General features: G+C 45.6%; 1 protein-coding gene across 2 annotated transcripts in view; it reads left to right on the top strand.

Annotated features, from left to right (window-relative positions):
- Window positions 1–25,852, top strand: part of CCDC69 (coiled-coil domain containing 69) — a 52,187-nt gene that overhangs the window by 15,310 nt on the left and 11,025 nt on the right. Inside the window, exons 1-8 of one of the 2 annotated variants that reach the window (XM_056516863.1) lie at window positions 4,999–5,052; window positions 6,354–6,399; window positions 6,730–6,866; window positions 8,176–8,251; window positions 11,770–11,810; window positions 12,710–12,811; window positions 20,590–20,709; window positions 22,045–22,142. In XM_056516863.1, the coding sequence (XP_056372838.1) occupies window positions 5,023–5,052; window positions 6,354–6,399; window positions 6,730–6,866; window positions 8,176–8,251; window positions 11,770–11,810; window positions 12,710–12,811; window positions 20,590–20,709; window positions 22,045–22,142 (650 nt within the window). In that variant the 5' untranslated portion in view covers window positions 4,999–5,022. Of the gene's footprint in view, window positions 1–4,998; window positions 5,053–6,353; window positions 6,400–6,729; window positions 6,867–8,175; window positions 8,252–11,769; window positions 11,811–12,709; window positions 12,812–20,589; window positions 20,710–22,044; window positions 22,143–25,852 lie in introns of those variants that run through there. The other variant, XM_056516862.1, reaches the window with a different exon arrangement.

The raw sequence follows: 25,852 nt of genomic DNA on the forward strand, positions 1-25,852 counted from the left end.
TTCTAAACTGGGTGTGGTGTCCCGGTACCGCATCCTATACGGTACCTATGTATGTGTGGGTCCCCATAGCCAGAGTCCCTAGGACTTAGGGATCCCTGTCACTTAATTAACCCCTTGTTGCCTCTATTTCTACTAATAGACCAGTGGTCTATATAAGGTTAATGTAAATATAATGATGTATCTGTAAATAAGGGGTTAATTACCTGTGCCATAGCGTTGCAGGACCTGCGGGTCATGTGACTAGGTGAACTATATGATATTAAGCTTAAGGACCTTTGGAGGCCCTGTGATGAAAGCATTCCCATTAATCTCTGTAATGGTGAATGGCAGATGTTCGGACTAATCGGATTTGCCCCGCCCCCTGCCCATATAAGGGAGCGGCGGCCATGTTTCGCTCTTACCTCGTGGGCTGTCATGAGAGAAGGATCTGTGCAGCGAGTTAGGCCCGAGCCTAGAGTGTATCAATCTCCAGACACTCTGCAGGATCACCGGACCTAATAATACCCCTAAATCCGGACGGATCTGCAAATATATACCCTAAATTCAGAGACTGTATGACTAGCTCAAGGTCCGCAACAACTGTCAGTCACTAAACAAGATAAGGACTGTTTATATGAGACTGTTATTGTGCCTTGGATACTGCAAGCACTTAAGTAAAGTTGTTCAAGTTCAATCTCTTTGTGGACCTTCAGTGATTTCATGCACCTATCGTTACTGGGAAGGGCGGCGATAGGCCGGAGCATTGACTCAGCATACCAGCCCTCAGCCTGGCGTCATGAACTATAGGGTTAACATTAACCCCTCCTATACCGTTACCATACCACCACTACCATACACCCCCCCAAGGGCTACCACATGGGCGTTTCCTGAAACACGTGTCATCAGAGGGCAGAAAAGAACAACCTTAACTTCAGAAGCTCATAAGTACTGAAAGGATTAAGATTTTTTAATAGAAGTAATTTACAAATCTGTTTAACTTTCTGGAGCCAGTTGATATATAAAAAAAAAGTTTTTTCCTGGAATACCCCTTTTAAAGGGGTATTCCGCCCTTGGCATCTTATCCCCTATCAAAAGGAAAGGGGATAAGATGTTAGATCGCCGCGGTCCCGCTGCTGGGAACCCCGGGGATCGCTGCTGCGGCACCCCGCCATCAATACTGCACAGAGCGAGTTCGCTCTGTGCGTAATGACGGGCGATACAGGGGCCGGAGCAGCGTGACGTCATGGCTCCGCCACACCCCCTTCCCATAGACTTGTATTGACGGGGGGTGGGCCGAGACGTCATGAGGGGCGGAGCCGTGATGTAACGATCCTCCGGCCCCTGTATTGCTCGTCATTACGTGCAGAGCGATCTCGCTCTGCGCAGTAATGATAGCGGGGTGCTGCAGCAGCGATCCCCGGGGTCCCCAGCAGTGGGACCCCGGCGATCTGACATCTTATCCCCTATCCTTTGGATACCTTAGTACCCCTTTAAATTATTTCAATTGTCTATATTTATTAAGTCCATATTTATTAAGCGTAAGTTGGGACCCCGTTCAATCTTCAGCTTCTGCGTGGGGAGACACAAGTCACGCTGGACAGTACAGTTGCCTAGACAGCCGTACCATGCTCAATCCCGTAATTGCTGATAAAATGGCCTCCTATAGTACAGTTATAGAAATTCATAGTGGCTCCATTCATTGTATAGGGGCCATGCTGGATTACTGCAAATCTATTCCCATTGAAATAAATGGAAGCCGAGAAGCAGTAACCCATTATGGCCACTACACAGTGTATGGAGCTGTCTGCTTTCAGCTTTGTTTAATATATGTGGATGCCAAGGCTCTGGCGACCAACTGATGGGGTGGGATTCCCTTATTAATCTTCTATTGATCTATTCTGAGCATAGTTTTTATCCTGGGAAACCAGCATGGTTAGATCCTGACAATTTCCCTTCATGTTAGGTCATCTAATCGATGCTCTAAGGTAGGGATCGACTGATATCGTTTTTTTAGGGCCGATAATCGGTGGAGGTTAGGGCCGATAGCCGATAACTTATACCGGAATATCGGTATAAGTTATCGGCTATTTATCCCCCCGCAACACAGCTGCAGATCATTGATTTAAAGCGGGCGCTTTAAATCAATGCACTGCAGTGGCTTTTGCGGTGCCATAGGCCGCCGCCGCCGCCACCCGCTTCTCTCCCCCTACCTGTCAGGGTGGTTCGGGCCATCCTTCCTTCCTGTAGTGTCCGGCGGCATTCCGGGTGGAGGGTGAACCGGTCCGGGCTGTACTTCTTCTCCGGGGTCCTCTTCTCCACTCCGGGCAGGCTCCGGCCTAGTAACGCAGCATAGACGCCGCCGCGCAGTGACGCCCATGCGCAGCGATGCACCTGACGTCACAACGTAGCGGCGTCTATGCAGTGTACTAGGCCGGAGCCTGCCCGGAGTGGAGAAGATGACCCCCGGAGAAGGACAGCCCGGACCGGTTCACACTCCACCCGGACACTACAGGAAGGATGGATGGCCCGGACCACCCCCATTACGGGTAAGTTTAATTTTTCTTATTGACTCGGAGGGTGGGGGAGGGGCCCGACCGGTATAGCGGTATGGGCAAAAATCCATACCGGTATACCGCCCAGCACTACGGTGGGGGGTGCGACGCGGTGCGGTGGGTCGGGGGGGTGGTCGCGGTGCGGCGGGTCGGGGGGGGGGGGGATTAGCGATCGCGGTGCGGTGGGGTCGGTGCGGGGGGTGGGGCATTATCGGCAAGATAATTGCCAATACCGATAATGCCCAAAATCGTGATTATCGGCCGATAATATCGGCCATACCGATAATCGGTCGATCCCCACTCTAAGGCAGTGGTCTTCAACCTGCGGCCCTCCAGATGTTGCAAAACTACAACTCCCAGCATGTCCGGACAGCCGTTGGCTGTCTGAGCATGCTGGGAATTGTAGTTTTGCAATATCTGGAGGTCCGCAGGTTGGAGACCACTGCTCTAAGGAATCCCCTGAAAGATGCAGTTTTAGAGCAGCATCGTTTAACATAGTTGGCATGACAAGGCCTACAACCACTTGAACTTTGGAATTTGGAGCTTTGACTTTATAGAGGGAGATTCATCAAAACTTGTGCAGAGGAAAAGTCGCCCAGTTGCCCATAGCAACCAATCAGATCGCTGCTTTCATTTTTGAAAAGGCCTCTAAAAAATAATAGAAGCGATCTGATTGGTTGCTATGGGCAACGGGTCAACTTTTCCTCAGCACAAGTCTTGATTAATCTCCCCCCATAGTGCTCAGAACACATAAGGATAGTGGACGGGACATGTTTTTTCACTACACCCCCTTCCGTCACTTTCTGCCTGATCATGTTACCTGTTGCTCACTTTTTGGCAGGTTGTGGTTCAGTTTGGGCAGCTATAAAATGGCTGTAGGTTCCACTGTATCTATTCTATAGCCATTCAAGTGAACAGAAGTTACCAAGCTGTTTCTATAGTCCCAACAAGGACTGTTTGCATAGGGTGTGAGAATGACGACTGTATCTCAGGTTATACGCTGCCTGCTAAAGTTACAATAACATATCCATGGCGTCCTACAAGTGTCTGCCTCTAATCGTAAAATATACCGGGGTGGTCCATTAGTGTATGAGGCAAAAATAGTTTTATCACTATGGGAATCTGTGAAGCCTTCTTGAAACTCCTTTGAGATATATGTGGGTGTGTACACATATATATATTTATTGATCTTAAAGGGGTACTCCACTGGAAAACATTTTTCTTTAAATCAACTGGTGCCAGAAAGTTAAACAGATATGTTAATTACTTCTATTTAAAAATCTGAATCCTTCCAGTACTTATCAGCTGCTGTATACTACAGAGGAAGTTCTCTTCTTTTTGAATTTCCTTTCTGTCTGACCACAGTGCTCTCTGCTGACACCTCTGTCCATGTCAGGAACTATCCAGAGAAGTAGCAAATCCCCATAGCAAAGCTTTCCTGCTCCGGACAATTCCTGACATGGACAGAGGTGTCAGCAGAGAGCACTGTGTGGTCAGACAGAAAGGAAATTCAAAAAGAAAAGAACTTCTCTGTAGTATACAGCAGCTGATGAGTACTGGAAGAATTTAAGATTTTTAAATAGAAGTAATTTACAAATCTGTTTAACTTTCGAACACCAGTTGATTTAAAGAAACATTTTTCCAGTGGAGTACCCCTTTAAATGGGCACTCTCATTAAAACATTTTTTGCTATTGCACTCCTATGGTAAATAAAAAATATTTCTAATATACTTTGTTTAAAAAAAATAAATAGAAAAAGTTTTCTTTGTTTTATTTGTGCTTAAAAAAAGCTCAAGAGCACGTTTCCCCCATCTCCAAACACAGGAAGTGCAGCCTGGAGTGCTGAGGGGGGTGTGTCCAACCAACAGCATATGGCAGTTAAGTGTGAGAGGAGCTATGATTGGATGAGGCTGGACACCCCCCCCCCCCCCCCCCCCCCTCAGAACTCCAGGCTGCACTTCCTGGGTTTGGGTGTCGGTCCAAAGTCTGTGTATATGATGGGGGGGTAAATGTGCTCTTGAGCTTTTTTAAGCACAAATAAAACATAGAAAACTTCATATTTTTTTAAACAAAGTATATTAGAAATATTTTTTATTTACCATAAGGAAGGAGTGCAATAGCAAAAATAAATTTTAATGAGAGTTACCCTTTTAAGCTGGAGACCTCACTTGTCTGGTCTAGGTTGGTTTTTACACTGCCTTAACATGGAGCGGTGATTTGTTTCTTCAGGTAATACGAACGTGATATAAATGCAGCCATATCACAGTCCGCAGCAACTAGTATGCCTTGATGCCTATGTGTACTTTTTAAACCAACTTTTTATTTATTTTTTATTCAAAATGTAAGGTCAAACAACTTGCAAATAGTCTGTTAGAAAATAGCCTTTTGTTTTATGTATACAGCAACAAAGCGAACCAATGTATCTCAATGGTCAGACATCACGAACTGCTGACCTGTTACTCTCAAACCTCTGTCTGTAGCAGCAGCCATCATGGTGCACATGTGCATCGCGTACATAACGGTAGGTTATTTATTATCAAAAATACTTGCAAAGTTGCTTCTTTTTCTTAATCTGAGATGTATAAGAGCAGTAAAAATTGACATTTGTAGTTGAATGACCACAACGCTGGATAGGAAGATAGCGGAAACAAGAACTCTTCACTTCACGATATTCTGCATATATTTTTTTTCTAAAACGACATTTCGGCCAAGTATTTTTGCATTCAGTAATAACAGTTATACATCACATGAACCCTCAACCTCCTTACAGCATTTCTATATAGGAAACTCATTTTTGCAATGCTCCGGGATGACAGCCGCACAGTACAGGTGTCTACGTGGTGTTGACCCTATAAAAGCGCCATCTATGACCGCCCAGCATCTTTTCCTTCCAGCCTAGTGCTCGATGGTGTCTGAGTGTACAGGATGTGGTAGTTGTTCATCCTGTTTCTTCTCTGGGGGACGACGTCATCGCCATGGTCTGCTACAGGAATGAGATCAGCTATCGTGAAAAAAAAAGTGTCAGCTCATATGTCTGCACCAAATACTTAAGGGCCTTAGGTCTGAAATGATATCATGTAAAACATATTGTAACCATTTTGCTGCTGGGGTTTTGGGTCAGTTGTCACACTTTTAATATACATGAATTAACCTTACTTATGCAATAGTAAAATATACCACCATACACGCACATTTTCTGAAATTAGACACCCGGCATATTGTAAAAATGTCACGTAACACCATTTTACATTATCCGAAATATAACTTGCGTGTTGTGGGGTACGCTGAGAGAATAAATGTCCTTTGGATTAAATGGAGCAGCACCACGTATGCACGGTCAGCACTTGTGTTCATTCTTTCTGAAGCTTCCAACATTGCCAAGTGGTAACCGAGAGGACACCCCCACACCCCTGTTTGTATCCCCTTAAGCCTGATGTGGCGAGTGCTCCGCTTTTTCTACCTTTATTGTTTGGACGTGATTCACCTGTATACTGTGAGCGTGGAAGCACCATTATTGGCACCTCCAGTGGTAAAACCCGGTAATTTTGCACCATATAGCGTGAATACAGTAGTGCCGAGCATACTTTCTTTGCCTTATGTAATTTATAAATCTGTTTAACTTTCTGGCACCAGTTGATTTAAAAAAAGTTTTCCACGGGAGTACCCCTTTTAAGGCCCACCGATGTTCTAAAAACTGGCTTAATCCTGTGTGTGTGTGTGTGTGTGTGTGTATATATATATATATATTTAGCTGTGCTGACCTATAGATATTCCATATGTCATAGCGTCTTGTAAATTAATCCTCTTTCTCTGTTTTTTTAGAGACGTCACAAGAAAAAGAATGAGCAAGAGTTAAATGATGTAAATGGTGAGAAAGTTCTTTTTAATCCTTTTGTTGTGCAGGTAATAGGAGATTGGCGAAGAAAGCAAAGCTTTTATTTACTTGTTCCTACATATGTACAGCTGATGGCTAGAACCACATCTGGGCATAAAGATCGGACAACTCTGGATGCTGGAGAGGCCCTGATCACAGCCACTAGTCATCTAGTGTGTTACAAATGGATGCTTCACCCTTGACATTGGTTTCTTTACATTGTCATGATGTGGTTTTGCCTGGTTGGATAGTGTTATAGGTCTATATAGAAGTAGCCTGTTGGATTCCACCACAGTCTTTTTGTTCTCTTGACCTAATTTGTAGATAATGGGACCCAAAAGATTAAGGATAATGATCAAGAAATCAAGAACCTCCTACAGAGATTCCATGAGGAGAAGATTGCCCTGGAAAAGGCCAACAGCCTCAAGCTGGAAGAGCTGGAACGTGATCTGAAGGAACAGGTTAGGTGCTTGTATTGACCTGACTTGAGGATCAGCTGATCACCGGGCTATCTGCTACAGAAACTGTGGGCAGCCATAAATTTTGTTGCAGGGGCATACTGGCCATTCATATAAATAGAGGTCTGTTTAAAGGGGTACTCCGGCCCCAAGACATCTTATCCCCTGTCCAAAGGATAGGGGGTGGGATGTCTGATCGTGGGGGTCCTGCCGCTGGGGACCCCCGGAATCTAGCATACAGCACCCACCTGTAAGTTCTGCTGGAAGCTCTTAGTGTTATGCCTCCCGACCATGGGGACGGAGTATCGTGACATCACGACTCCACCCCCGTGTGATGTCATGCCCCCTCCCATAGACTTGCATTGAGGGGGCGGGGCATGATGTCACACGGGGCAGAGTTGTGACGCCGCAATACTCCGTCTCCATGGTCGGGAGGCATAACACTAAGAGCCTCCAGCAGTGCTTACAGGTGGGTGCTGCATGCTAGATTGTGGGGGTCCCCAGCAGCAGGACCCCCGTGATTAGACATCTTATCCCCTACTTTTTGATGGGGGGATAAGATGTCTTGGGGCTGGGGTACCCCTTTTAATGCATGGGTGCCCAGGTCCAACTAAGCTCCCCTTTTTTGTTATGGGTTCTCCACTCTCATAGGGTTAGGTACCTATAAAGGACCCTTTTTTTATGATGTAATATGTATTCTTGTGCCCTAACAAGGTATATAGAAAAGAGTTGTCTTGATAAGAATGATGACCTGTTGTGAAATGTTGGCCTTGACCAGTGGAGCTTGCATGGTGTTGCTTCATGGGACTGACGGACACAGCCGAGTACAGAGCCCATCAGTCCCAAAGACAGGGCACATGCTAGAGTCTCACTCCATATAAACTCCTCCTTACTGTGGTTATGCTGTGAGGAGGAACTTGGGCCCCATTTTACTGATCAGTGGGAACAGGTACAGTGAAGTCTCCTTAAAAGGCCACCTTTGTGAGAAGACCAACCCTGTAGAAGACCAATTTTCAATGCAGTTTTTGGTGATTTCCCCAAAGGGCTCTCTATGGTTATGTTTACAAGGCAGAATTCCTGAACGGAATTGCGGAATTCCACTGGAATTGCTGCAGAATTTCTGTGTTCTCAGATCACAAAATATAAGACTGATTGATTTTATATTTTTGTGGAAATTGAAATCTGAATGGGACTGTGGAATCCCATTGAAATACATAAGCAATACATTTCTCAGCACAGTAATTGCATATAATTGGGTAATGACCTAATTTCAGTGTATCTTGGCCAAGGTTTACCAATCTTTGCTTTACAGGCTAAGAGAGATGCAGATGTGGAAACTGAGCGGCGTCTTTCAGAAATGAAGGCCAAAATGGATGGTAAAATTGCAGGTAAAGCAAAATTCAGCATTTTTCAGACTATTAAAGTGGTTCTCCAGCATTTTACAACTTATTCACTATCCACAGGATAGGGGATAAGTCTCTGATCGCGGGGTGTCCAACCTCTGGGACCCCTGCGATCTCCAGAATCTGGCCCCGAATCTCTCCTCTGCATGAAGTGTTTGCTCCATGCATACTCTATAGGAGCGCTGGAGATACACAGGTACTGCGCTGTTGAAAGATGGAGGACCCCTTTAAGGTGCCCATATATTTGAGATGACCTATATTTCTTTCTCCAGGGTTGGGGAGAGGGCTGAAAACAGGGCTGGTCCTGACAAATTAGGCATTTACATATAATGTGTATGGGCACCTTTTATATGTACTTTTTTTTTTTGCAGAATTAAAAATGCAAACCCGTATTTGTCTTATAGTTCAAATGTCATTTAGGAGGAAATGCCCTATGTCACAGCTGGTCAGCGTAAATATATGGTACAGATCCGAGCTAAGCTATACCGTCATTGTCCTTATTTTACCTACAGCTATAGAATGTCACAGCAAGTGTCCAAAAGACACATTGTCTGTACATGTCGTTATTCACAATGGCTTCTGGCGATCACTTTCACCCTTTTCGGCAACACTTAGTAGTTTCAGGTGACAGATGGATAATGGGAAGACGAACAGCAGGTTTACAAAGTGGACGGCAGTTTCTGCCTCAGTCATAAGTAGGTTTGTACTGATCAGTCTGTATCTTTTGTGACGCTGTGGAGGACTGACACTAGTGGGAGCGCGGCATTCCTGTGGCATGCTGCATTTTCATTTTCACTACAGGACTTGTGATTGCTTCTATAATGCATTGCAATAAAGTATTATGCTTTTCACCTTTACACTGCGAACCATCCATTGTGGTCCTGCCATAGACATGTAGGCATGTAGACTAGAGATGAGCGAACTTCCAGTAATTCGATTCGTCACAAACTTCTCGGCTCGGCAGTTGCTGACTTTAGCCTGCATAAATTAGTTCAGCTTTCAGGTGCTCCGGTGGGCTGGAAAAGGTGGATACAGTCCTAGAAGTGAGTCTCCAGCACACCGGAGCACCTGAAAGCGGAACTAATTTATGCAGGCTAAAGACAGCAACTGCTGAGCCGAGAAGATAATGACGAATCGAATTACTGGAAGTTCGCTCATCTCTAATGTAGACCTTAGCTGCACCACTCATTGCAACCCTTTGGAACCCCCAGTATAGTGGCTATTGACCATGACACCTTAGTGCTTAATAAATCACACATAGTAAGGGAACGATATAAGCAAATCCACATAAGCTCAGACCCAATTCAGATGAATATTCATTTCATGATTTCTTTTAAAAGAAATCATAAACTAATATTCATCTGAATCGTGAGTTACTACCCTGTTGGGTCTGAGGTTATGTGGATTTGCTTATATTGTTGCCTTACCACATGCTATGTGTGGTTTGTGGATGTTCTGATGGGACGAGTGAAACTCGCAGTACGGGGTGCATCAACCGAATACCGAAATTTTTTCCCTGCACGATATAAATTTTTCCCATACCGCAATACCGGTTGGGCCCCTCCCCCCCCCCCCCTTGAATGAATTCATTATCACCTGCAGATGACTTGCGGACCCCTGGCGCTTTAAATGAATGATTTGCGGGCTGCCGGCGCTTTAAATGAATGACATGCGGGCTGCCGGCGCTTTAAATGAATGGCTTGCGGGCTGCCGGCGCTTTAAATGAATGACTTGCGGGCCGCCGGCGCTTTAAATGAATGACTTGCGGGCCGCCGGCACTTTAAATGAACGGCTTGCTGGCTGCCGGCACTTTAAATGAACGGCTTGCCGGCCGCCGGCGCTTTAAATGAATGAATTGCGGGCTGCCGGTGCTTTAAATGATTGACTTGCGGGCTGCCGGCGCTTTAAATGAATGGCTTGCGGGCCGCCGGCGCTTTAAATGAATGACTTGCGGGCCGCCGGCGCTTTAATTGAATGGCTTGCGAGCTGCCGGCGCTTTAAATGAATGGCTTGCGGGCTGCCGGCGCTTTAAATGAATGACTTGCGGGCCGCCGGCGCTTTAATTGAATGGCTTGCGAGCTGCCGGCGCTTTAAATGAATGACTTGCGGGCCGCCGGCGCTTTAATTGAATGGCTTGCGAGCTGCCGGCGCTTTAAATGAATGGCTTGCGGGCCGCCGGCGCTTTAAATGAATGACTTGCGGGCCGCCGGCGCTTTAAATGAATGACTTGCGGGCCGCCGGCGCTTTAATTGAATGGCTTGCGAGCTGCCGGCGCTTTAAATGAATGGCTTGCGGGCCGCCGGCGCTTTAAATGAATGACTTGCGGGCCGCCGGCGCTTTAAATGAATGACTTGCGGGCCGTCGGCGCTTTAAATGAATGACTTGCGGGCCGCCGGCGCTTTAAATGAATGACTTGCGGGCCGCCGGCGCTTTAAATGAATGACTTGCGGGCCGCCGGCGCTTTAAATGAATGACATGCGGGCCGCCGGCGCTTTAAATGAATGACTTGCGGGCCGCCGGCAAGCTGTCACCTCCCTGTGCAAGCGCTAAAAGCCTGGCTTTTAGCGCTTGCAGGGGGAGGTGACTGCTTCCGGCTTGCAACTTAAAGGAAAACTGTCAGATATTTTCTCCTGCACTATCCTGGTGGATAGTGCGGTAGACACTGATTAAAACGAGCCCTACCTTACCCGGATCCGGCCATTCGCCCGCAATTGTAGTTTTATTCTATGTGTATATCTTGCTGTAACTGGCGCGGGAGAAAATATCTGACAGTTTTCCTTTTTTAAGTTCTCATTAACATTTAGAATCGCTTTAATTATACTGACCCACAGAATATAAGTAACATGTCCTTTTTATCTCCTAGTGAATGCCCATAAAAAAAAAATTCAACAAAATGTATGCGTTATGTGATATGTTAAATGGTGCAAAGTGCTAAAGTACTCATATGGCTACATTTGCTGAAAAATGATAGCTAAATAAATAAATATATAAAGTACGGTAAGTTTTATGGCTTTTCTAATGCATGGGTAAAGAAAGTATTGGCCACAGTGTAAGGGGGTTACCCTCCCCAATCCCAGCTTCTACAACTAGGTTGATTTATGCAAATGATCTTACTACAAGAAGGGGAAAAGACTACTTTCTAGTGTCACCTATTGGGAAAGAACCGGCTTTCCTCCTGGAGGAGATACATTACCTCCTCAGAACGACTATATTTCCATGTACTTTGTATCATCCCTGGGAAGGTTAAAGAGGTGGCACAAGATATTGGGGCATATACAGGGGTGGTCCAGTTCTTCATAAATCGGGGCTGCGTTGGAGAGGAATCTGGGTGTCGCACAGTTGCCTCATTTCTCACAGTCTCTTCAAACTTTGAGGCAAGAGAACAGGAAATAACCGTGCAGACATATCGGCATATGTTATCTGCATTGTGTAGGTGTTGTGTTTTAGGTTTCCGTCTTCACTGGCTTTGAATAAAAATAACAGATTTCATTTCTTTTTTTTAGAGCTTCAGAAAAGCTTTGAACAAGAAAAGGCCTCACTTACAGTAAGAATTAAAGGTTTATTTCCATCATAGATATTTATGGTATATGGACAGAATATGCTAAAAATGTTTGATAGGGGAAAATCACACCACTGGGAGCACAGCTGTCTTAAAGGGGTACTCCGCTGCTCGGCGTTTTGAACAAACTGTTCCGAACGCTGGCGCCGGGAGCTCATGACGTCATAGCCCCGCCCCATCTGCAAGTTTATGGGAGTGGGCGGGACAGCTGTCACGCCCTCCCATAAACTTGCATCGAGGGGGTGGGGCTATGACGTCACGAGCTCCCTGCATCAGCGTTCGGAACAGTTTGTTCCAAACGCTGAGCAGTGGAGTACCCCTTTAAAGGGAATCTGACAACAGGGTCACCTGTACCCACCTGAATATACAGGTATATAGTGTGGGTTATACTGCTTCTAATGCTACTTACCTGGAAAAAATTTGTTCAGCTGTTTCAGTACAATTGTCTGGTTACTTATTTTAATTCCTTGTACTGCGCACTGGAGGTGGGTGCTGCTATAGGTCCAATGATTTCTCCTGCCTGCAATGGCCGATTTCACCGCCCCCCCGTCATGCTGTGAGATTGAACCAGGGATGAATATTCATGAGGGGGGCAGTGACAATGGCTGGAGCAACTGGAAGAAATCTATAGCTCCTACTGCAGCGGCCCGCCTCCATTGCGCAGAAGAAACAATTAAAGGGGTACTCCGGTGGAAAACATTTTATTTTACATGAACAGCCAAATAAATAAGTAAATGTTTTTACATAGTTTATTAGAACCCAAGTGTCTTGAGTTTTTCATGGGTTTTAGGCTTTTAGATACGCCCATTTTCTAAACACAGTTTGGATATTTGTAAACTATACAATGCACAAATGAAATGTTCAATATATTTAACTTTTTATAGGAAATCATCACTGACCTAAGAAGCCAGTTGGAATCTTTCCTGCAAAAACTTCAGAAAAGTGAGGAATCGGCCCTGAAACAAAACTACGAGAGGCATATTAAGGTACAAATGGAATCTATTTTGGTTACTGTAATAATAACCAGATTTCACCAATGGTACCAGCACAGGTGGAGCCATTCCTGCTTTTTTTTAATTTTTTTTTAAGAGGTTATTCCAAGATCAAAACTTATCTTGTATCCAGAGCATTGGGGCTAACAAGCTGATTGGGGAGGTGGGGAGAATCTGACCACTGGGTTTCCCACCAATCCCAAGAATGGAGGTCCTTCTGACCCATTGGGCAGACCCCTTAAAATTGCTGAGTTATCCCCTGTCCTGTGGATAGGAGAGAACGTTTGATCTTAAGATTATCCTTTAAAGGATGTGAGCCTGCACACTCCAGTCAGTGCTGACTTTCCACTTGGTTTTTTGGCTGTATACTATACTGCATAGTGCCGTGCTGTAGAATACACAGGAGCAGGGACTCCCCTAGTGGGACTGAAATGTGCCTGCGGGTACAGCTCAGGCTAAGCAGTATACATTGCTGCCTTACTGTAAGCCCTTGACCCTTTAGGGGGGGGGGGCTGTATATCAGGGGTCAAGCCCTGGGTAAAAAGCTGTGGGAACTCTGCTAAAAAGTTGGTTTTGCAGGACTCCTGCTAACAAGAACAGTGTTCCAGCTGTGGAAAAAAGTGCGGGAACTCAGTTCCCACACATTAGTGTATACTGTGAGTCAACCAACCCTCCTGGCTCCTGCTCCATTGTAGCCCCACCTCTAGTGACGATGTCACTTGTCACTAGAGATGTTGCTGCAGCCAGGAGTCGTGGGGGGACGGGGTGGGTGTAAATGAGGCTCTGTTCACATTATGGGTTTTTAGCATGCTTTTTAACAAACAGCATGCTGACTGGTGTCTTCCCAAACAGGGAGCCTCTAGCTGTTGCTAAACTACAACTCCTATTAATAATAATAGTAGAAGAAATGAAGAGAAAGTCCAGCGTGGCAAATCAAGCAATACTTGGTACTTTATTTAGCAGTCAGCCAACATGGAAGACAGGTGACGCGTTTCGGCCACAGTACGTAGCCTTAGTCGTTCTCTTCATTTCTTCTGCAATTGCTGGACTGGGGTCCGGTCCTGTCCGTGCTGTGGCGAGAGCGTTGGGGTGAGCTGTGTCTACTCTGCTTTGCTGTAATAATAATAGTATTTACTAAAATAGACATGTCAGGAAAGCAGCAGTCCCTTTATTCTACCTTACATTAGAGTTAGCAATTTTGCATCATTTTTACATAATTTCGAGCTGTAATAATGGTGTACGTGCACAAATGAATCCTCATTTTTGGCAAATCTAAATTCTTCAGGGGACTACACGTGATCTGTGTTCTGTTTATTCTCTTGCAGAGTGTTACTCATTGTTGTTCATTGTGTAGTTATTCTAGTGCACAATGTAGTAATCCTGTTCCTTTGATAATCTGTCCTCACTTAGGTGTGTTGTACATTCCAGGACTCCCTCTAGTCATGCACACAGGGCCAGCTCATATTTTCGGATCTTTATTAGAAGTTCAAAAGTTTACAAAATGAGGTTTACATTTTTTCCTCATTGTTTTTTCTGCCTTATGTAATGCCTTTATGTTTCAGTGTTTGGATAGCGGAGTCTACTTTTATTAAGGCTCTGGTCACAATCATGTGTTAGCTTGTTGTAAGGGTGGTGAACTGTACAATTTTATACCTTACAGAAACTTATTCTTTGTAAATAGTTTCTTCTCCTATTACATGTTAAAGGACATCTGCAGTGCTGGGCAAAAAAAACTTTTTTTTACCTCATTTAATAGGTCTTTGAAAGACCTTTCCAACGATGTCTCCCCCATCAAAATTGGCCCAGTCGTTTTCCCGTTATCAGCACACGAATTACGGAGGAGAAGTGAAAGTAAAACTACATCTCCCATCATGCCTTGTGCTTACTTCCTGTAAGCTGCTGCCCTCCCCCTGTTCTATCCCCCCGAGCAAATTATTATATTGTAACGCCCACATCTCCCTTCCCTATGCATACACCCTCCCCTTCTGCTCATCTCCCCCTCCCCATGCTGGCTCCTGTCCAGTGATGAAGCAGCTGCCTCCGTGCTCACAGTAGTGTCAGCACTGGAGAGTGGATAGTGAAAGTAAAAATGGTAAAAAAACATAATTGTTTGTCTATAAAACTGTCCTGATAGGGGTCCCTCCATCTTTTTCACAACTACAACTCCAAGCATGCCCAGTTATTTTATATGCTGTTCGGGCATGCTGGGAATTCCAGTGGTGCCTCCAGCTGTTGCAAGACTACAAATCCCAGCATGCCCTGTCAGCTTTCTGCTGTTTGAGTGTATAAAGGAGTTGTAGTTCACCAACACCTCTACTGTATCAGGAGACTCCTGGGAGTTGTAGTTCACAAACACCTCTATTGTATCTCTGTAGTCTCCTGGGTGTTGTAGTTCACCAACACCTCTATTGTATCAGGAGTCTCCTGGGAGTTGTAGTTCACCAACACCTCTATTGTATCTCTGTAGTCTCCTGGGAGTTGTAGTTCACCAACACCTCTATTGTATCTCTGTAGTCTCCTGGGTGTTGTAGTTCACCAACACCTCTATTGTATCTCTGTAGTCTCCTGGGAGTTGTAGTACATACACCAGTGTTTCCCAACCAGGGTGCCTCCAGATGTTGCAAAACTACTACTCCCAGCATTCCCTGGTTGGGAAACACTGGCATACACACACACATAACAGGGACTACAACTCCCAGCATGTGTCATTCAGTAGTCCCCCCCCCCCCATCTCACACACAGAATCATCTCCAGTATGATATTTATTCCCTGTAGTCTATACACCACCAGCCCGTGCAGTGTAATATGTCTCCTTCACACACACGTCCTCCCCTCCCTGCTCAGTGGTTTGCTCTGTGTTTCCCCCATGATGACTTGAATCCTCCCGGTGATAAGTGAGGTCCTATGTAGACAGAGCAGGGGAGGGGGGGAGGAGCTGTGGACGTCCTCATTCTCCCCCTGCTTGAATCTTACAGATAGGGGCGTTTCTGAGGATGAGCCTATGGCTGCCTCAGAAAGCACCCGCTCATGCATATGCATAAGCAGGGAGGACCTGACAGAGGCTAGGGGGAGCACAAACACTGCTGGGAGGAAGAGATCTCCGTCCCCAAGATGGCGGCTGCAATGTAATGAATAGGGGACGGACGCAGGACTACTGGGCTATGCTGGCAACTCTAATATCTCAGAAACGGCTGCATATAGGTAAATAGAACTAATTGACTGAATTGTATAACTTTTGTTTGGGGAACATTTGGGCAGGGATTTTTGACCACTACAGTTGTCCTTTAATGTTTGATATTTTCTCTGTATATATCTGTATATCTTTATTTTGTTGCCAAACTACTGCATTGCGGGCCACCATGTTTGACTGCTTTGGCTGGCAACAGGAGGGTCCAGCTTTATGGGTTATAGGGGGAAGCCATTGTTCAGTCATAGACCCTATTGTTGCCAATTGGGAAGAGCATGGACAACCATCGAGAGGTGTGAAAACTGCTTTTGGCCTATAGGTGTATAGGAAGAGTAGGCCTGAGGCTTGTGCTTTAGGATACAGGCTTGTCCTCCTGCAAAAGAGGGAATCCTGCTAAAGAACTGGTAGACTTTAGGCAGGGAAATGGTTTGCATTTGGGGGATTGGTACAGCTGGTTTTCAAGAAGGAATGGAGGATTGTCACAGAGCATGCAGTGACCTTTAACATGGAAGTGGTTAGCTCAGGGGAATCTGCTGGGGCTGGGGATAGCCCTGTATAGGAAACCTTTAAAGGATGAGCAGTAATATTCTAACACATGAGACACTATAGCTAGGTCCTGTATGGGGCTGATGAGACACCCCTATCCAAGTCGGCCAGTAGATAATTGCTATAGGCTTTGATTTCCCTTCAGACCTAGAGAGTGGACTCAAAGTATGATCTGTAGAACTAAGATTTCCCCTCTTAGTTCAGAGAGGAAACGCGTAGGTGGGCCTAAGTGAAGGCAGCAGAGGGATATAGCCTACTGGACTGTGTCTTGGTGGCAGGGCTGCCATCAGAAATTTTGGGGCCCCTTACACAGCTTGTAGTCTGGGCCCCTCCCCTCTCCCCCTCCCCGTGGCACACGCTAGATGTTTTCTTAGTATTGGGCCTAGAAACATAAAATAATATCGCTACTCTGTATTAATTTTGCAGGGAATACTGTAAGGAAATAAAAGCCACTATACGCAGGCCAGTATCACTAATAACACCACAATACAAGGGACATATAATTCCACCACACCATGATCACTACCATTACCACTGACTAATACTCCTATATTGTTATTGAATAAAAACCACTATACAAATGCCAATATCCCCCATACAGTGACCATATAGAAATAGATACCAGCTGTACTCAGGGGCTGCAGACCATATAAGTCATTATAGTTATATACTCACAGGGGCGTCTTTTCTGATCAGAGTCGTTCACTTTTCTCTTTCTTCTCCATCTGTCCTGGGTCATCATGAAGATTTCTCCCGATCACAATTAGTCTTCAACGAATCTGCCAGACAAACATTTTAGGCTCCTCGCTTCAGCAAAATCCTCACACAAACCCCCTATATGTATTACACTGCCCCAGATAGTATTAGATCCCTCTGTGCAGCTGTATAGTATTAGGCCCCAACATTGTCCCTATAGATTAGCAGGCCCAAATATTTCCCCCATTGTACATTATGCCCCTCATATTGCCCCCAATTGTATATTCTCCCCTCTCATTTTGTCCCCATTTTATATTATGCTGCTCATAATGCTCCACCTTTCTATATTACCCCTGATATTGCTTCCCTTTCTATATTACCCCCCTCAAATTGCTCCCCAGGGGTGTAGCTTGAAACCACAGGGCTTTGATGCAAAAAATTCCCTGGGTAGTGTGGTAGGTAGCTAGCCAGGTAGGTAGGAAGGAAGACAGACAGGTAGGTATGCAGTTAGGTTGCCAGGTAGTTAGGTAGAGAAATAGCCAGGAACTCAAATAGGTAGGTTGCTAGGTTGGCAGGTAGTTTGGTAGAAAGATAGCCAGGTAGGTAGTCAGGTATAAAAACAGGTAGGTATAGCCAGGTAGGTAGGTAGATTGCCCAGTAGGTATGAAGACATTTAGGTAGCTAGGTTGCCAGGTAGGTAGCCAGTTAGTGTGCTAGGTTGCCCAGTAGGTCACTAGGTAGGAAGACAGTAAGACAGGTAGATATGTAGGTGGGAATACACTATGGTAGGTAGGCAGCAGGTGGTGGAACAAAACTCTCAGAAAGTAGCATGGGTAATACAGTGTTTCTCAACCAGGGTGTCTCCAGCTGTTGCAAAACTACAACTCCCAGCATGCCCGGACAGCCAAACTCTGTCTGGGCATCCTGGGAGTTGTAGTTTTGATACAGCTGGAGACATCCTAGTTGGGAAACACTGCTCTTTGCTTGTGAAATACTGAATTGGCTAGAACAGTGTTTCCCAATCAGTGTGCTTCCAGCTGTTGCAAAACTACAACTCCCAGCATGCCCTGACAGCCTTTGGGCATGCTGGGAGTTGTAGTTTTGCAACAGCTGGAGGCACACTGGTTGGGAAACACTGGTGTAACATGATGTGTATGCTGAATAGGCTAGGACAGTATTTCCCAACCAGTGTGCCTCCAGCTGTTGCAAAACTACATTCCCAGCATGTCCAAAGGCTGTCGGGGCATGTTGGGAGTTGTAATTTTGCAACAGCTGGAGGCACACTGGTTGGCAAACACTCGTGTAACATGATGTGTATGCTGAATAGGCTAGGACAGTATTTCCCAACCAGTGTGCCTCCCAGCTGTTGCAAAATTACAACTCCCAGCATGCCCTGACAGCCTTTGGGCATGCTGGGAGTGTAGTTTTGCAACAGCTGGAGGCACACCGGTGTAACATGATGTGTGTGGTTCCCATACATACACCCACACCCCACCCCTTCCCCCGTGTACAAAAAATAAAGATACACACCATGTCCCACGCAGGGAAGGCGCCAATGAGTGACGTCATCGGCGCCTGCGTCGGGGCAGAGGTCATGGCCTGCGCTGAACTGTATAGGCACATGTATACAGATCAGATCGGCGGCAGGAGAAAGTCGGGCAGGAGCAGTGTGAACTATGCTTTTTTTTTTTTTTTTACCGGCAAGTGGGCGGGTGATAGGGAGGGGAGTGGGGCTAGTTTGATCTCCTGCCGGCCACTGCAGATTTACAGAGGCAGTGGCCGCCGGCCCCGGAGGTATGTGTGGCAGAGGAGCGCTGCTGCATTCTGACTAATTGGCTGACTGTATGTAGTCAGTCAATCAGTCAGCATGCAGTGTACAGTGCGGGCCCCCAGCGGTCAGTGAGTGACAGTCACTCACTGACAAGCAAAAAAAAAAACTGTGCCGGCCGGGCCATCCTGAAGCTCCGGGCCCCTTACAGGAGTATGGGTTGTACCCCCCCTGATGGCGGCCCTGCTTGGTGGTATCAGGTGTTGAGGACAGCGCTTTTGAGCAGGGTCTGAAAGTGCAGGAGACAGTCACCAGTTTGGCGTAAAGTGTGAACCTGGGTAAAGTAACACAGGCCAGGAAGGGGTTGTGTGAAGATAGCAGGGATCTGAAACGGATTCTATACCCTTATATACTGTTATCCTGAGGGCAGCTTAATATGGGGACAGACGCACTGTTTCCAGCAGTCTTTCCTTTATGCCGGTACATAGTGTAAATTAAAAAATAAAAGTATAAACCAGTGGTTTCCAATAGAGATGAGCGAACTTACAGTAGATTTGATTAGTCACAAACTTCTCGGCTCGGCAGTTGATGTCTTTTCCTGCATAAATTAGTTCAGCTTTCAGGTGCTCCGGTGGGCTGGAAAAGGTGGATACAGTCCTAGGAATGTATCCACCTTTTCCAGCCCACCGGAGCACTTGAAGGCTGAACTAATTTACGCAAAGTACTGTAAGTTCGCTCATCTCTAGTCTCCAACCTGCGGACCTCCAGATGTTGCAAAACTACAACTCCCAGCATGCCCGGACAGCCAACGGCTGTCCGGGCATGCTGGGAGTTGTAGTTTTGCAACATCTGGAGGTCCGCAGGTTGGAGACCACTGGGATAAACTATCTCATTAACTTGCAAGGCGGAGGCAAAAAACAAGTCACAGCTGACACCCCACCCACCCTAAGATGATTCGCCTATTTCTTCCTATCACTGTGCGGGAAAAACCTGTCCAGGGAAGTGTTAAATGGGTCTGCCTGAATAAAGGGGGAGCTACACTAGAGTGTAATCCCTATAAACCCTATGTCACAAACTGCACCCCCAATCTATGCACACATACTCTCCTGAACAGTAAATTATTTTTTGTGGTATATGGTTGCACTAAAAAGATTTAGTCTGAAAACAATTTAATGTAAAAGTTAGCACCCTCTAGTGGTAGGTGCAGGCATTAATGGCGGGACAACCCCTATAAGAAAAGAATCATTACAGAGAATCCTAAAAAGGACATGATGATAAAAGATTAATTCACATAATAGATACTAGCGCAAGACTGTGTAGTTCATTGACAAACATCTATACTTAAGGTTTTTGCAGTGTAGCAGCGGGGAACTTGTATGTCCCCGTAAGGTGGAGCATTCCTTTATTCTATTACAGCCAGTTAGATGTCTGCTGGTTATATGTTTCCAGCACAAGAACAAGCTTGTCATTAAAATTCCATTTCATTGTGCTATTTATAATACACATATTCCAGTCATTGAGGCCAATGCGTCTCCTTTGTTCTCTAATGATATCACCTTTTTGGTATTTACTAAGGATTATGGGAGCCCTGGAGAGTTCTGGGAACAAGAACTGCACAGTTTATACTTTGTGATCGAAATGAAGAATAATCTGATCAAGGAGAAAGAGAAGAAGATTCTGAACCAGCAAGTTATGGTAATCATATATGGGATCGATCTATCTGCTTTATATTCAAATTTCTCTTCTATTTATCTTTTCATATCTGTCTTTCTGTCTATTGATCACATCGCGGAATGATGTAGGGAGCAAGCTAAAGTCAGGCTCGGGTCTAAAAGAGGTACACCACCCCTAGGCATCTTATCCCCTATCCAAAGGATAGGGGATAAGATGTCGGATCGCTGGGGACCCCCGCAATATAGCACGCAGCACCCACCTGGTACTGCTCCGGAAGCGCTGGAGGGTATGGCTTCCGACCACGGGGACTGAAGATCGTGAAGTCACGACTCCGCCCCTGTGTGACATCACGACTCCGCCCCCGGTGTGATGTCACATCCCGCCCCCTCAATGCAAGTCTATGGGAGGGGGCGTGACAGCTGTCACGCCCCCTCCCATAGACTTGCATTGAGGGGGCAGGGCGTGACATCACGATCTTCCGTCCCCGTGGTCGGGAGCCAGACACTCCAGCGCTTCCGGAGCAGTAACAGGTGGGTGCTGCGTGCTATATTGTGGGGGTCCCCAGCGGCAGGACCCCCGCGATCAGACATCTTATCCCCTATACTTTGGATAGGTGATAAGATGTCTAGGGGTGGAAAACGGTCAGCCTGTTCACACACACAAAACCCAATACACTGGGTTATATTGTGGGTGAACAGGAGTCAGACGAGGGGTCACTTACTTAAATATGTCTAGTAGGTTCTGAGATGTCCCCCAGAAGATCCTCTGCTGAATTCAGTGAATCGTGCGCAGGGGGCAGGGCTTTGCCAGCTCAATTTACATATTCATTGTCTGTGACTCCACATCCTAGTGAAGTGGAGTCACTAAGCCCCACCCCCTACAAAGCTCCACCCCCTGCGCGTGATGTACTGAATTCAGCAGAGGATCTTCTGGGGGACATATCTCAGGACCTACTGGACATATTTAAGTAAGTGACCCCTCATTGGACTCCTGTTCTCCCACAATATAACCCAGTGTATTGGGTTTAGTGTGGGTGAACAGGCTGACAGTTTTCCTTTAAGCCTCTTAGTTATCCACAAATAATGCACAGCAGCACTCCCAACAGCGATTTAATGTGTGGCTTTTGTTAAACGCCAATTGCCATGGCTTGACAATGGCCGTATGAGATGGCCAAAATATTGTCTATGGCATTGTGTTGAATAAAAGCCACACCTTGGATTGCTGTTGGGAGTGCTGCTGTGCATTATTTGTAGATATCGATCTACTTCAGGTCTCTTAGGTCACTTCTTATGGTGGGCCAAAAAAAACAAGGTCCAGGTCTGTTTATACGTCATCATTTCTGTGTGTTCTTGCCAGATGGAGAGAATCCTTGCACTGGAGGAAAAAGTAAAGATGCTCCAGCAGGAGAATGAAGCCCTTCAAGAGCAGACACAGAAGCACTCCACCATTGCAATGTGAGCTCCATATTGAATTGTATTACGTAACATTTCAGGTTTCCATTGTTACATTTTTGGTTGAGTTTTGCCTATTCAGGACCACAAAACTAAATCTGTTTATAGAATATGTCAAAGGGGTTATTCAGCCTGTAAAAATGGATGCCCCTAGAGCAGTGTTTCTCAAGACCACCCAACATTTCATGTTTTCAGGATTTCCTTAGTCTTTCACAGGTGATATACCGTATATACTCGAGTATAAGCCGACCCGAATATAAACCGAGGCCCCTAATTTTACCCCAAAAACCCAGGAAAAGTTATTGACTGGACTTTAAGCCTAGGGTGGGAAATACATCATCCCCCCTATGTAATCATCCAGACCCCCGTCATCATCCCCCTCCTTCATAACCGCCTTTCAATCCCTTCATCAGTGGTCTTCAACCTGTGGACCTCCAGATGTTGCAAAACTAAAACTCCCAGCATGCCCGGACAGCCATCGGCTGTCCGGGCATGCTGGGTGTTGTAGTTTTGAAACCTCTGGAGGTCCTCAGGTTGAAGACCACTGCGGCCTTCGTCATCATCCAGCCCCCCCCCCCCCCTTTGTTTTGTACTCACCTCCCCTCAGCGGGAAGTTAGGGTGAGCTGGTCCCGGCCATCTATGCTGCAGGGACCGTCGGGTTGGGATGGTTAGTCGTTGCGGGCTGTCCATTTTCACCAGGGGGGGGGCCTCTTCTCCGCGCTTCGGGCCCGGACTAGTGATGTTGCCTTGACGACGACGCACAGGGACGTTGCGCATGAACGTCCCTGTGCGTCGTCGACAAGGCAACGTCACTACTCCGGGGCCGAGCCCGAAGCGCGGAGAAGCCCCTTCCCCCACCCCCCGGTGAAAATGGACAGCCCGCAACGACTAATCCTCCCCACCGGACGGTCCCTGCAGCATAGATGGCATGGACCAGCTCACCCTAACTTCCCGGTGAGGTGAGTACAAAACAAAAGGGGAGGGGTGGATGATGACGAAGGCCGCAGTGGTCTTCAATCTGAGGACCTCCAGAGGTTCCAAAACTAAACACCCAGCATGCCCGGACCTTCTGGGAGTTGTAGTTTTGCAACATCTGTAGGTCCGCAGGTTGAAGACCGCTGATGAAGGGATTGACAGACGGAGAGTTCACTCGAGTATAAGCCAAGGGGGGCATTTTCAGCACTAAAAATCGTGCTGAAAAACTCTGCTTATACTCGAGTATATACGGTAACTGTGGTGTTGCCAGATTCACTGACCAGAATTCTATCACCTGTGAAAGACTAAGGAAATCCTGAAAACATGACCTGTTGGGGGGGGGGGGGGGGGTCTCAAAGACCTCGTTTGAGAAACACTGCTCTAGGGGCATCCAGCTGGTTGTTGGAAGGGGCCACAGTGCTTGTGCGAGTTGCACGGCCTCTTTATTGTGTACTGTTGCTTATCCTTGCAATCATTTTACTATTATTAGGAACAGTACAAGGTGCTTCAGTGTTACTCTGTTCACTTATATAGGACAATGCTGCAGTTCCTTGCACCACTGCCACTAAAAGTAAGGCAAATGTAAGGATGAGCAGACGTAAACGATGAAGAGGCTGCAGTATTTCAACAAGCGCATCAATCCCCTCAAACAGCTGATTGTTGGAGGTGCCGGGTGTATAATGTCTGGATAATGTCTTTAATAAATCCTTCTCATAGTACAGTCATGGCCAGAAGTTTTGAGACTGACACAAATTTTTGTTTTCACAAAGTTTGCTACTTTAGATCTTCTAGTCAGATGTTTCTGGGATATACTGATACATAAAGTTTATGCAAAGACTCAATATTTTCAGTGTAGACCCTTCATTTTCAAGACTTCTACAATTCATCCTGGCATGGGAGATATCTGCTTCTGGGCCAAATCCTTACTAATCACCATCCATTCTTGTCTAATCAGTGCTTGGAGTTTATCACAATTTCAGTGTTTTTGTTTGTCCATCTCCTTTTTGAGAATTGACCAGTATCTCAATGGGATTAAGATCTGGAAAGCTTCTGGCCATGGACCCAACATTTCAATGTTTTGTTCACCAAGCCTCTTAGTTATAATTTTGCTTAGGGGATGTTGCTCTTGGAGGATGTTTAGATACCATTATCTGTTCATAACAGCATTCTTAGGCAAAATTGTGAGTGAGCTTACTCCCTTGGATGAAAAGGACCCCACACGTGAATAGTATCGCGATGCTTTACTGTTGGGATAACACAAGACTCAAGGTAGCGTCACCTTTTCTTTTCCAATCATTCTTTCAGATGTTTCAAACAATCTGAAGAGGCTTGATCAAAGAAAATAACTAACTCCCCCAGTCCTTTGTAGACCAACTCCTATGCTTCCTGAAGAATATCAGTCTGTCCTTGATCTTCTTGGAAACAAGTGATTTATTGCTGTTCTTCTTGAAACCAGGCCAGTCTCCTAAAACCTCCTCACTGTGTGTGTGTGCAGATACACCGACAACTGCCTCCGGTAATTCTTGACCAAGCTTTGCACTCACTGGTGTTGAACTGATCCTAAAGCTTAGTGCTCTTTAGGAGATGTTACTTTCTGGTATCTAAATATCCTCAAAAAGAAATAAGGGGAATAGGTAGTTCAAAAGATATGAAAACAGATTCTAACGAGTACAGGTTAAAGGTTGTGTACCCAATACAACCTCAATAAAAATGAAGAGCTAAAGGAAGAGGTTACCGATCTCAAGCTAGATTCTGTGTGTGAAGAGTGTAAGAAAAATTAGAGATGCTGAGAGAAATATTGAATATTGATAATAGATTGTGTTTATTAAGAAAATTGTGTGTGTGTGTGTGTATATATGTATATATATTTATATATATATATATATATATATATATATATATATATATATTTGTTACCACCTTCCTATTTCAGATTGTCCATCATTACTTTTATTTTTATTTATATGTATTTTTATTATTTTTATCGTCATTTACATTTTCATGTGTTATATATGTTACAACTTTCCACCACTGTTTACATACATTGAGAGAAAATCCTGAACCTTTCTGTTCCAGTTCTAGTCTTCTGTCCCAGTCCACATTTTCTGTTCAGCACCAATTTGAACAACCAATCACATTCTCCCATACCATATAAAAAAAGCCAAATAGACTTCTAAGCCATGATATCAGCTATTGAAAAAGAGACCAAGAGGGTCTCAAAACGTGTCTAACCAGCATTGAGAGTACACTACCACATCAAGTATCTTAGCTGCATACATGATTATCGCATTGAATGCGCTCCACAAGCCAGTGAAAGACCGCCATTCATTACGTCATCACCAACTTCCAGCCTCAGCGACGGACATGCACCATCTGACCTCTCCCTGCCCAGGCCCGCCGTGATCGTACTCCCACCAGCCAGACAGAAATGAGCAGATCGGCCTATGATGGGTACGTGAAAGAGCTACTTGGGATCCATCTCCGGATGAGCAGCGCGTTCAGGGCACACCTATACAAACTGTATATAACATTATCTTCTTACAGCAACAAGGAATGGCGCATAGTGCCAATATCGCATCAGCCTTCACAGAAGGCAATAACTTAATATTCATTACACAGAACCTCCAGGACGGCGCATAGCGCCATATGACTTTACTCCGTTGACAGGCATTTTATCTTGGGGTACAATAAGTACCCAGGAATTTCTTTCCCACAGGCCTCAGAACTGAACTTTGAT

The sequence above is a fragment of the Hyla sarda genome, chromosome 4, assembly GCF_029499605.1.
Source record: "Hyla sarda isolate aHylSar1 chromosome 4, aHylSar1.hap1, whole genome shotgun sequence".
NCBI classification, from domain to species: domain Eukaryota; kingdom Metazoa; phylum Chordata; class Amphibia; order Anura; family Hylidae; genus Hyla; species Hyla sarda.